General features: G+C 48.5%; 1 protein-coding gene across 4 annotated transcripts in view; it reads right to left on the bottom strand.

The window, feature by feature from the left end:
• Positions 1–1,678: 1,678 nt before the first annotated feature.
• LOC119451007 (transmembrane protein 53-A) overlaps positions 1,679–12,223 on the bottom strand; it is a 222,925-nt gene continuing 212,380 nt past the window's right edge. For all 4 annotated transcript variants that reach the window (XM_049666383.1, XM_049666384.1, XM_049666385.1 and 1 more), the window contains one exon: positions 1,679–2,102. In XM_049666383.1, the coding sequence (XP_049522340.1) occupies positions 1,710–2,102 (393 nt within the window). In that variant the 3' untranslated portion in view covers positions 1,679–1,709. The remainder of the gene's footprint in view (positions 2,103–12,223) is intronic.

The raw sequence follows: 12,223 nt of genomic DNA, 5'->3' as shown, positions 1-12,223 counted from the left end.
ATATAGATAGCTCGGTTAACCTAACACTTCTATCAACCAAATAAAAATAAACAAAAATTGAACTTATTCTTTGGTATGCTGCTCCTGCTGCGCTGAGATCCATTCGGCCACGACCGCTGACCGCGGCGCTATCTATCGGTTCGCAGTAAAGTCCCTAGATCAAGGGGTTTTAGTTCGCAGCAGAGCTACTCGGTGCGCCCGCGCACTGCCCAACATATTCTGGACGCTCTCGCGCGCGCAGTATTAACACCTAAATGTTCTTACACCGTGCTGCGTAGTCGCCATCCATGATCATGTCGGCAACCGCAGTTTCGGCCGCAGTTGCAGCAAAGGGTAGTTTCGTTTAGACTCCGCGTGCGTTGGCCGTGCGCCTTCAGAACCGCAAGGTCGCCGTCCATAATCGCGTCGACAGCGGCCGCGGCAAACAATAGTTTCGTTTTTACTCGGTGCAAAGCTGTCGAGGATTAAAAGCACCGTCCACATCGCGATAGGCAGCGACCTGGCGACACTGGGGGCGAAATAATCGGGATGTGCGCGCGGTAGTGAAAAGCGTGTCGCAGATGAAGACGCGCGCCGCGGCCGCGCTGTGACAGAAGTCGCGAGGCCTTCGCCGCTGCGAGCGCTAATCAGTCACGAGATGACGAGAATTGCAGTTTCCGCACTGTTTTAGTGCAAAATAGAAACAGGATTATGCCGATTCATTTCGTAAATAAAAGCGTGTTGACGTATAAAGCATTTGTTTATGGTCCCGTGAAATCCGAATTAACGTAGCAGTGCCATTGTTGAACGCCGACAGCCGCGACTTGTTACACGCGATCAGAGCGCGCACGAAGCAGAGAGCTAAACGAGTCAACACAGCCTGATGGAGGAAGGTGGTGGGGAGGGGCTTCCCTGCCATTATAGTTATCTCACAATAGCTCTGCCATCCCCCTATTTTGATTTTTTTTCATGCAACCCAGTTATAACAATGGAATTTTCGTGGCACTTGAATATTGTTATAAGTGGGTTCAACTGTACTTTCTGGAAGGCACGCACGCACGCACCAGTGATTATGAAGATATGTTCAACGAGTCATGTCGTGTCAGTCATGTCAAGCCGATGCACTTGACCCGCAGATTAGATTTCGACGATTGCCGACTGTGTTTGCCGCTATCGTTGTGCTTCAAGTGCCACTTGTTTTGCTGGGCACAGGTTTGCCCAATAAAGAGTTAATGTTTTGAAGTCAGGCTTTTGATTCTATGCTCTCATGACAATGTGACACTCTTAACTAGTAATGAGCTAACGCCGTCGAAATCTTGCGATGCCACGAAGAACCCCATGGGAAGCTCGTCTTTCTGGGTTTACCAACTTAAGCTACACTAGAATGCCAGAGGCAGTGACACTCCAGTGCCTGGAGTCACTGCCACTGCCCATCTACTATACAGTGCCTGTAGCCACTGTCCTGACACTCCTGCCTGACCGGAGACTGGGCGGAAAGGAGGAGGGGAAGTCCGCACACCAGCACTGAAACTTCGGGGGGGAGCACGTGGACAGTGTGCCAGCCCCTGGCGCGCCCCTCCCCTCTGAGTACGCCATTGGTCAGAGTAATGCCAGTCCTAGAGTTCTAAGAGAGAAAGTGACGAAGGAAGTCCCGTATTTGATTTCATTGAATAGGACAAACCTTTGGCCGGTGCAAGCGATCGAAGAAACAAAAACGTTTTATTTCACACTCAGGCTATCAGCTGGGCTTTGCGAAGCAGGCGCAGCACCTCGCTGCAATACAGGTCCGGGTAGCGGCCCATGTGCTGCACGTGCTTGGAGTCGTCAAACGTGCAGAAGGTGACGTCCGTGCCCCTCTGGCGCCACTGGTTGGCCACCCGCAGATTGTCCTCAATGGAGGCCACCTGGTCACGCTTCGAGTTGATCATCAGCGCCGGGCAGGTGAGCAGGTTCTCGTGAAAGGCGCGCGACGATGCCTTCCAGTGCACCGTGGACACAGGATAGAGCACGAACCGCTGCAGGCGGATCATCAGCTCCAGCACCTTGCGCAGCACCTGGTTCCGGGTGAGTGCCGTTGGGAAGCCCTTGGGGATGCCCTCGTAGTCCACCAGGCTGTCGTAAACCTGCACAAAGCAATGTGTTTGTCGCAATAGGCCACACCCTGCCGCCAACAACAACAAACCTTAATGCAGATCCTATTCTGTGCGCAGCTGTATGTCGAGCTCGGGGAACATACCTTTTCAGCGTGTCAAGCTTGAAAATTGTGCCACCAAGCAAATAAATTGATTGTTACACATCATCTTCCTCCTCTTCAGTGCAGCCACAGTGGCGCGGCTGCTTTGTATCATCACCCCCGGCAGTAGAAGCACCGTCCCGGTGCTTAAGCAACACATCCGTGGTGAAAGGTGTGTGGTAGGGCTTGAGTCTCGCTACATGAACGACGTCACTTGCAGCTGACGACGACACTGAGGGGATGATTTCATATGTGACATCGGTCACTTATTGCACCACGATATGCACCAGTGTAACGTGACAGCAGAGACAGCGTGATACCACAGAAGCACCAGATAATGTGGAGAAAAGTGCACATCACGATGGTGGCAATCATAGAGGCATCTCTGATATTCCTGTGAGGCCTCTAGACAAGTGCGGGCGGCCACGCGTGCGATCACGTCGTGGGCGTATTCAGTGGCTGAATATGCAGGCAAGTGCAGCAAGGTGTCCAAGGGCAACATGGGTTCTTGGCCATATAGAAGATGGAATGGTGAACAGCCGGCGCTGTTGTGACGCGATAAATTATGAGCAAACAGCACATGGTAAATGAAGATCCCAGTCGTGGTGGTCGACTGCAACGAAAGCATGTCGGTGATGGTCTGGTTGAGGCACTTCATGAGGCCGTTGGTCAGTGGGTGGCAAGAAGTGCTGAATTTGTGCTTTGTCGAGCAGGAGCGGAGGATGTCTTCAACGACTGCCGAGAGAAAGCTACAACCACGATCAGTTGGTAATTTGGCGTGGAGCACCGTGCACTAAAATGATGTAGAGTAGAAAGTCAGCGACGTCAGTTGCGCAGCTTGTCGGGAGGGCTCTGGTGATGGCGTACCGCGTGGCATATTTGGTAGTGATGGTGATCGATTTATTTATGGAGCGCGAGAGAGGAAACGGCCCAAGTGGGTGTAGACCAACTCGAGAAAAAAGGCTCAGGCGGGACATCAATTGGCTGGAGACATCCAGCTGGAAGCCTGGAGGATTTCTTCCGGCGCTGACAGGGCTCACAAGTGGCAACATAACACCGCACAAACATGGTGAGACCTGGCCAAAAGAAGTAACGGTGTACACTTCTACTGGGAACACATTGTCTACCTCCTCCGGAAGTATGTGCATGAGACTCCCAAGTGCCTAGCCAAGGGAGCGTCGTGAAGTTGGTGGAGGACAGTCGAAGACAGGCGTGATGGCATGACGAGCAGAAGGTCCAAGCGATGGGGATCAAAATTGCGGCAATATAATGTCCCCTCCTTGAGGAGAAACATCCGCAGAGAGGCGTCACCAGGCATTGACTCCAGCCGTTCGATGAGGGCCCGTAACGATGGATCGCAGTGTTGCTTGTTGCCGATTTGAAGCAACTGAGACACAGAGAAAACGGAAGCAATGGCATCCACATCTGCCGGTTCTTCCACGGGGAAGCAGGACAAAGAATCTGCATCCTGGTGCAAGCGTCTTATATACGACGGAGAAAGGACATTCTTGCGGGCGTCAAGCCCAGCGAGCGAGTCGTCCCATGGGGTCCTTGAGCAAGGATAGCCAGCAGAGAGCGTGGAGATCAGCGATGGCACAGAATGGATGACACTTCGCAACTACCCACACAATCACTCGCGCTCTGTGATTGAATAATTGCGCTCGGTGGGTGACAGAAGTTGGCTGGCATAGGCTATAACGGTAAGGGGACATGCAATTGTCACAAAATCATTTAGAAAGCGCCGGAGATAGGAGCAGAGCTCTACGAAACTACGAACGTCCTTTGTAGACTTCCGGACAAGAAAGTTCGTAACGGCACGAATTTTGTCTGGATCAGGTCACACGCCTTTCGCTTCCACGAGGTGTCCAAAGACGGTGATTTGGCGGTGAGCGAAGTGACATTTTAAAGAGACCAACTGGAGACCGACCCGGCGGAACACGTCAGGAATCACTGAAAGACGGTCTAGAAGCGTGTCGAATGTGGCCGAATAAACGATGACGTCCTGACAGCACAAACAGGGGGACCACTTGAACCCCTTAAGCAAAGAGTCCATCATTCGTTCAAAGGTGGCAGGCCCGTTACAGAGACCGAAAGGCATCACCTTAAACTGATAAAGACCGTCAGGGGTAACAAATGCAGTCTTCTCTCGGTCCATGTCGTCGACGGATATCTGCCAGTAGCCGGACCGTAAGTCAATAGAATAAAAATAGGTGGCACCGTACAGGCAGTCTACAGCGTCATCAATACGTAGCAAAGGGTAAACGTCCTTTTATGTGATTTTGTTCAGGTGGCAATAATCCACACACAATTGCCACATTCCATTCTTTTTTTTCTTTGACAAGTACAACAGGAGAAGCCCAGGGACTACAGGAAGGCTCGATAATGTCGTTTTCAAGCATCTTTTTTACTTCCTGTTGGATAACTGCTCGTTCAGACGCAGAAACATGATATGGACGTTGGTGAATAATATTCGCATACCCAGTATTTATGCAATGGGTCACAACAGACATTTGACCGATGAGTCGATTGTCATAGTGAAAAATGTCACGATAGCCTTCAAGAACGTGGTAGAGGGCTTCAGCTTGAACAGGTGTAAGGTCAGAGGAATCCATCTTCTCAATGTCGATGCCACTGCTGTGGGATGACGTTGCCGTATGGGCTGAGCTGCAACAATCTTTAACTCTGAAGGGCTCAACCCGATCATCCTGCAGAGCGCTAATTACAGCCAATGAGATCCCTTGTGGCAGCACTTGCGCGGTTAGCGCGAAATTGACAAGTGGAAGGCAGGTGTAGCTGCCAGTAATTGTCAGCATAGTGTGCAGAACGTTAAAAGCATAACGCCCAAAATTGGTGCAACCTGTAATTACCGTCAGGTACAGCTGATGTGGAAAACAAGTCGACGTGTGTCAGATTTAGGCAGTGTTCGAATAAAATCCATGCAGCCTAAACGGCTTTGAGGCGGGTCCACAGGGTCGGCAAGAAGAGGCAAGTCAAGGTGACGTGAGCCAGCCGAACAGTCAATGAGGGCAGAATGACTGGCGAGAAAATCCAGACCGAGAATGAGTTCATGAGGGCAATGCTCGATGACTGTGAAGAGAACGACGGTGTGTCTCTTAGCAATAGTGAGTCAGGCAGAACAAAAGATTCTGGTTCGTGGGTAAGGTCAAGTGAGGATTTCGTGCCAATGTTGTCAATGCAGCTTCACCTCCAGAAGCTGCACTGTCTAGTTTTCCGGTCGGGGATGCTGTGCATAGGTCGGAGAAGGAGCACATCGTGATGGAGGCAAACGAGATTGACGGCGGGTGGGAGAAGGTGAGGGGCCGTAGCAGGGTCGTGTCAGAGGTGTCGCAGTCAGATGATGGGTCGGGCATAGAAGGAGTGAATGAAAAGGAAGAACTGGAGGCACGTGAGTGGTAATCGGAAGAATAGCGTGTCGGAGAATTCCAGCAGCTGCGGCAGTGGCGAGCACTATGTCCAATGCGTCAGTAGTGAAACAGCGTGAATGGCCTGTCGTCCACGGTGCACCATTCAGACGGGTTGCGCTGTCCATAAGAGGATTAAGTGGAGCGAGCTGGGAACGTGCATAGAGAAGGAGGTTCCGAGCGTATGGCCCGAACGGAGTGCAGGTCAATGTTTGACAACTCGACGGACGCGACAGCCTCTATCAGGGAGATCATCTCCAGAGAATGATCAGATGACAGGAATGAAGGGGCCGCCGGCTGTGTTGCTTCGACCTCACGACGAATGATGCGGGTTAAGTTGCCACATCATGAAGGCTGGTGGAAGAGGTCGTCACAAGATGATGTAGCAGCTGTGTTGGGAAGTTGCGTGATGTGTTGGGATACCTGGAGACGTTTAGCATGCTCAAGACGGCGGCACCCCTTCAAGATCGTATCGATGCTGGTAAAGTTGGTAAACTCCAATAAATTGAAGGCATCGTCAGCAATGCCTCTGAGGACGTTATTAACCTTATCGTCTTCCGACATGTTCAGGTTGGCCTTGGTACACAGGGCCAAGACGTCAAGAATGTACAACACATAGGACTCGGGTGACGTCTGTACACGTGTAGCAAGGGCCTTCTTTGCATTGAGTTGGCAACCGAACGGATTTCCAGAAACGTCGGGGATCCCAGCTCGTGATCTCCTCTTTGTGGGTCTGGAACCGTGCCCGTGAAGCGCGGTCGAGGTGGAAAAAAAATTTGCAAGCATAATAGTCGGATCCCACCTCTGACGTGCTGACACAGGTAAATTCGTGGCTGGCGTAAACTATTTCTCCTCGCCCGTACCTTCTCGCCTGCACTCCTCCTCCCTTTTCCTTCTCCTGTACCCTCCAACGCCGAGGCGCAGGGTATCTAAGGCCACGGTGCGCCGCAAGCACGTTGTGACACCTTTCGAGTTTCTACAGTGGTCGCCAGAGTGTGTGGCAGGGGTTTTATGGGACGCCCATCGCAAGCTTTCGCTGTGCTGTAAAAGGTCGGTTATTATCGCAAATTTTGTGGCTTTAAAGCGTTGTTTGTCTTTAATAGCTTGTAGAGGCTGTCTGCTAGCCTTGCCCTCAAATACAAGGGTGCCAGGCTCTATGGAGCTTAAGAATTTCTAATCGGCGCGCGTAATCTCGACAAGACTGACACAAAGCGTCGATTGCACGGGACGCGCGTGTTTTTCTGGAAGTGTGAAAATTCTTACCGGCGTGTACAGCATGAAATATTTGCTTTTCACGTCGTTGTGGGTTGCTTTGAGCTTATGGATGTAGTTGATTTACGATTGCCTGGCGGTAACAAAATTTTACTGTTGCGCGGTCACCAATTGTTTAATTATTGTTCAGCGCCCTTCAGGCTCCTGCACTTGTAGCGTCTGATGGCAAGTGCAAACGTGCACGCACCTTCAAAATGTTGTAGACTGCAAACGACGGGAGTAGACGCCGTTCTGTGTAGACACAGTGACGCCGCCACGCCTTCATACTCATGCCCGACCACTCTGAGCAACAACGAACAGAAATGCCATGAAACACGCAGTAAGTGAAGCCGCGGTGACCACTGTAGACACAGCGCAGTGGACTTCACTTGGGATGCACACTGCAAACATATCGCGCACGCTGAAGTTTCTATGAGTATCACGGTGTTGCAGAAAGCGTCGATGAACGTTGCGTTTTAAATCAGCCGGTCCTCTCAGTGATTTAATCTGACGATTTCTCGACCCTGACGTTTTTCATTAATAATACTAGTAACAATAATGTATATGTATGTATATGTATGTATACAGGGTGTTGCAGCGAACACTTTCAAAAATTCATAAAGGTTGCCTGTGGCAGATAGCCCAATTCTAGTGAATGAGCTGGTCCACTCGAGGAGGCGGACATCATTTGCAGAAAAAATTGAAATGCATAATCAACTGATTAACAAAAATTCACTAATTCAGTTTTAAACTAATTACCTGATGGCCCATATTGCAATATACAAATTGTAGCCGTGGAGTTCGCAGGGCGGATCCACTTGGAACGAATTCTCATGACGACACCAGTTTCGAGATATTAATTCCCAAGCTTTGCGGAGAAATGCATTGGCGTTCCAGTTAGGTTCTTAAGAAAACGTCGCTTTATGCATTGAAGCACAAGTTTAACTGGAACGCCAATGCATTTCTCCGCAAAGTTCGGGAATTAATATCTCGAAACTGGTGTCATCCTGAGAATTAATTCTAAGTGGAACCTCCTTGCGAATTCTACGGCTACAATTTGTAAATTGCAATATGGGCCATCAGGTAATTAATTAAAAACTTAATTAGTGAATTTTCAGTAATTAGCCGATAATTCATTTCAATTTTTTGTGCCAGTAATGTCCGCCTCTTCGAGTAGACCAGCTCATTAACTAGAATTGGGCTATCTGCCACAGGCAACCTTAAATAAATTTTGAAAGTGTTCGCTTAAACACCCTCAATGTATGTATGTATGTAATGTAATGTATGTATATGTATGTACATATATATATATATATACATATATATATATATATATATTGTTTTGGGAAAATAGTAAATACTGTTTCTGCATAGGCGTGCATGCTACTAAAGAATTAATATTGTAATGAGGAAGAAGAAACAGATGTACTTGATCGTGAAAGTTTTTCATTAATAATACTAGTGTGAGACGTCGGCCGATGCAATGCCTTTATTTCCGAGCAGCTGCCCGAGTCAGAGACGAAGCACCGCACGAGACAAAAGATGATGCGTCGTATTGTTGCGGATGAGATGGGTTTATTTACGTGCAGTTCTTCGATCTCCTCTTCTTCGGCTCCACCGTGCAGTGTAACATCTTCCTCCGGCAAAGACGAAGCTCGCCGAGCGAGTTATGGAACCACATGGTTCGTACCGCTTGATTCGGGAACCCTATGATGGTAGGGCTTCAGGCGGGCCACATGAACCACTTGTGTCTTCCACGACTGGCGATTACTGGAGGTCAGCTTTGCTAAGACGTAGTTGACGTCACTTAATCGGTTTAGTATCACGAATGGACCGCTGTACGTTGAGATAAACTTGCGATACAAGCCTTTCTTCCGTAGAGGTGTCCACAGTAAAACGTGATCGCCTGGAGCGAAAGTGACAGGTATATGCCGGGCGTCATAGCGTGCCTTGGTTGAAACTTGCGAAGAAAGTGTTCGTAGTCGAGCAAGCCGGCGTGCTTCTTCGGCACGACACAAAGTTTCTGCAATGGATGTGTCTTCGTTGAGTGTGAATGGCAAAATTGTGTCCAAGAAACTTTGGGGACTGCGAGCATACAGCAGATAGAAAGGCGCATACCCGGTTACTTCGTGCTTGGCTGTATTGTATGCGTACGTGATGAAGGGCAGCACGGCATCCCAATTCTTTTGATCAGCCGAGACGTACATTGACAACATGTTGTGCGACAACATTTGTGCGTTCAGTGAGGCCATTTTTTTGTGGGTGGTATGGCATTGAATGGCGATAAGTAGAACCGCAAAGGCCCAGCAAATCTTCAACAACGTCGGCGGTGAATTGCCGTCCACGGTCACTTATCACAACACGTGGAGAGCCGTGGCGCAGAATGACAGAATGAAGGAGAAAGCACGACACATCGGCGGCAGTGGCAGAGGTAAGCGCCGCAGTCTCAGTATAGCGTGTCAACTAGTCGACCCACACAATAATCCAGCGACGGCCAGTACAACTCTTGGGAAAGGGGCCCAGCAAGTCTATACCAACTTTTTCAAAGGGTAAAGCAGGAGGTTTCACTGGTTTCAATAAGCCTGCAGGAGGCATCGCCGGCTTCTTATGACATTGGCAACCTGGACAACTGGCAACGTATTGTCTTGTGCTCTTCCATAGCTTCGGCCAATAAAAGCGCTGGCGTAATCGATGAAGCGTGCGAGCAAAGCCCAGGTGACCTGATGTGATATCGTCATGCATAGCGCGAAGAATCGCAGTACGCAGGCATTCGGGAACGACTAGGAGCAACGAAGCGCCGTCAGCAGAGTAATTCTTTTTGTAAAGCAGGCCGTCACACAGCGTGAACGGCGTGGTCTGACCTGACGTGCGGGCAGCCTCCAATAAGGGTATTAGTGTAGGATCTCGACGTTGTTCACATTTAAAGGTACCAACGTCAGGAAACTCGGTAATGCTGGCAAGATAGTCGTCGAAGTCGTCGTCGTTAGCGTTGGAGTGTGGCGACGGGAGACGAGACAAGGAGTCGGCATCGGTATGACACCGACCGCTCTTGTAGGCGACAGAAAAGTTGTACTCCTGAAGGCGCAACGCCCAGCGTGCCAGCCGTCCAGAAGGATTCCGCAGTCCAACAAGCCAGCAAAGGGAATGATGGTCCGTCACTATCTGGAAATGGTGACCGTACAGATATGGCTGAAACTTCTGGATGGCGAAGACTACTGCCAGGCATTCCAATTCGGTGACAGTGTAATTTCGCTCCGCTCTCGTCAGTGTCCGACTTGCATATGCAACGACGTGCTGGCGCCCATGGTGAAGTTGAACGAGGACGGCGCCAACGCCCACACCGCTAGCATCAGTGTGTAGCTCAGTCATGGCCTCGGGATCGAAATAGCGCAAGACTGGCCCAGAGGTCAGTAAGAACTTTAGCTGACGGAAAGCGTCCTCGCACTCTGTAGTCCATACTAGAGCACTGCATGGGCCGGATTTTTCGGCCCGAGCCCGGCCCAGGCCCGCTTTACAAGGCCCGAGCCCAGCCCGGGCCCGTAATACAGAGCCCGAGCCCGGCCCGGGCCTGGGCGTACATCACCGAGACCAGCCCGGGCCCAGCCCGGGCCTGACCCGGGCGTTCATTACTAAGCTTAGCTAGGGCCCGCGTGTGCGTGACCAGGCCCGGCCTGTAAGAGAAAAAAAATCTTTTTTTACTTACAGATTGTACCGTATCTTTCAGCCTCACGTTCTCGAGGTTTATTCAGCTGCAGTATATAAGCAATAAAAGGCCGAAATCTTTGTTTCTCCCACGGGAACATCAGTAATCCGGCCCATTGCCTGTGCTGCTATTTTTCCGCTGGTGCCCATGCACTTACCTTGATTTGTACGATATGGTTCTATGATGTCATTTAGTATGCAAATATACAGGGTATTTCATTTTCCAAATTTTTAAAAATTGCCTGTTGCAGATTGCAGAATTATATAATAATCCTTTATCTAAACTACTCGATGAGGCGGTCATTACTTCCAAGAGAAAACAGAACGCCTAATTGAAGAATTAACATAATTACGCTAATTAACTTTTTCATTCATTATTTTACGGCACATCTTTCAATCTGCGAATTATAGCCGCTGAGTTCGCAGGCGTATCCACTTGGAGCGAGTTCTCAGGACTGAACCAGTTTCGAGATAATAATTTTCAAAGTGTCCGACGAAATCAATCAAATCAAATCAATTTATTCTCCAATTTACATGCTTGACGGTCATTTTGGACTAAAAGCTACATATGTAGCTTGACGTGACCCGAAACACGAGGCAAGGCAATAGTACGTCAGCAAACAGTGTGCGCACATGTACAATAATTCACATATATTTCCAGCCGTCGCTGGAATTCCTCACGGACGAAATAGCTATGAACGGAAAAACAGAATATTTCCGTCACGGCGAGTTAAGAGAATTAGGAAAAGTTTTAACAGAATGCATTTTAAACCACACTATAATAGCAATCATCATCATCATCATCAGCCTATATAAAGTATACAATATCAATACTAGCTATACAAAACAAGGCAACACCAGCTATACAACATAGCATGAGACTGAATTTTACAATATTAACATTTGCTAATAAAACGAAACAGGATGTACATTATATACTCAGAGTCATACACGAAGGCAGAATAATAATCACATCAGATATATTACAAGCTACCAACGTATGGGCTGAGTTCTTTCTTACTGAAATTATCGACATTTTTGTATTTGTTCAAAGTGAATGGTAGGTTATGTATTAACGACTGATGCTTATAGAGTGTCCTGAAGTATGGAATTGACCATATCTCAGGATTTCTTGTGTTCGCATTAATGTGACAACGCTCTAAGGAGGATAATTGTTTTATGTAGTTCCAAGCTAATTCTGACGCGGCTGGCCTAATGAATGGTCAAAACGCGTAATTGAATATTTAACATGGTTATGCTAATTAACTTTTTAATTATTCATTTTACGGCACATCTTTCAATCTACGAATTATAGCCGCTGCGTTTGCAAGGTGTATCCACTTGGAATGAATTCTCAGGACTGAACCAGTTTCGAGATATTAATTTTCAAAGTGTCCGAAGAAATGAATGGGCGTTCCAGTTTACTTTTTGAGGAAAATGCTGTTTTATGCATTGAAGCACAAAAAGTAACTGGCCTTAGCGCTAAAATAATGCAATAGTATCGACACTGGTAATAGTGCAATCGCAAAAGCGGTAACATGGAAATGGTTTGAGGAGTGGTTCTTTATTTTTCCTTACGCGGAAACAATGTTTGTTTTTGTGGAAAACAAAAATAGCGTAGCACTGCCGGCGCAAT

Source organism: Dermacentor silvarum, chromosome 4, assembly GCF_013339745.2.
Source record: "Dermacentor silvarum isolate Dsil-2018 chromosome 4, BIME_Dsil_1.4, whole genome shotgun sequence".
NCBI classification, from domain to species: Eukaryota; Metazoa; Arthropoda; class Arachnida; order Ixodida; family Ixodidae; genus Dermacentor; species Dermacentor silvarum.
This window is presented reverse-complemented; position numbering and strand designations above follow the sequence as displayed.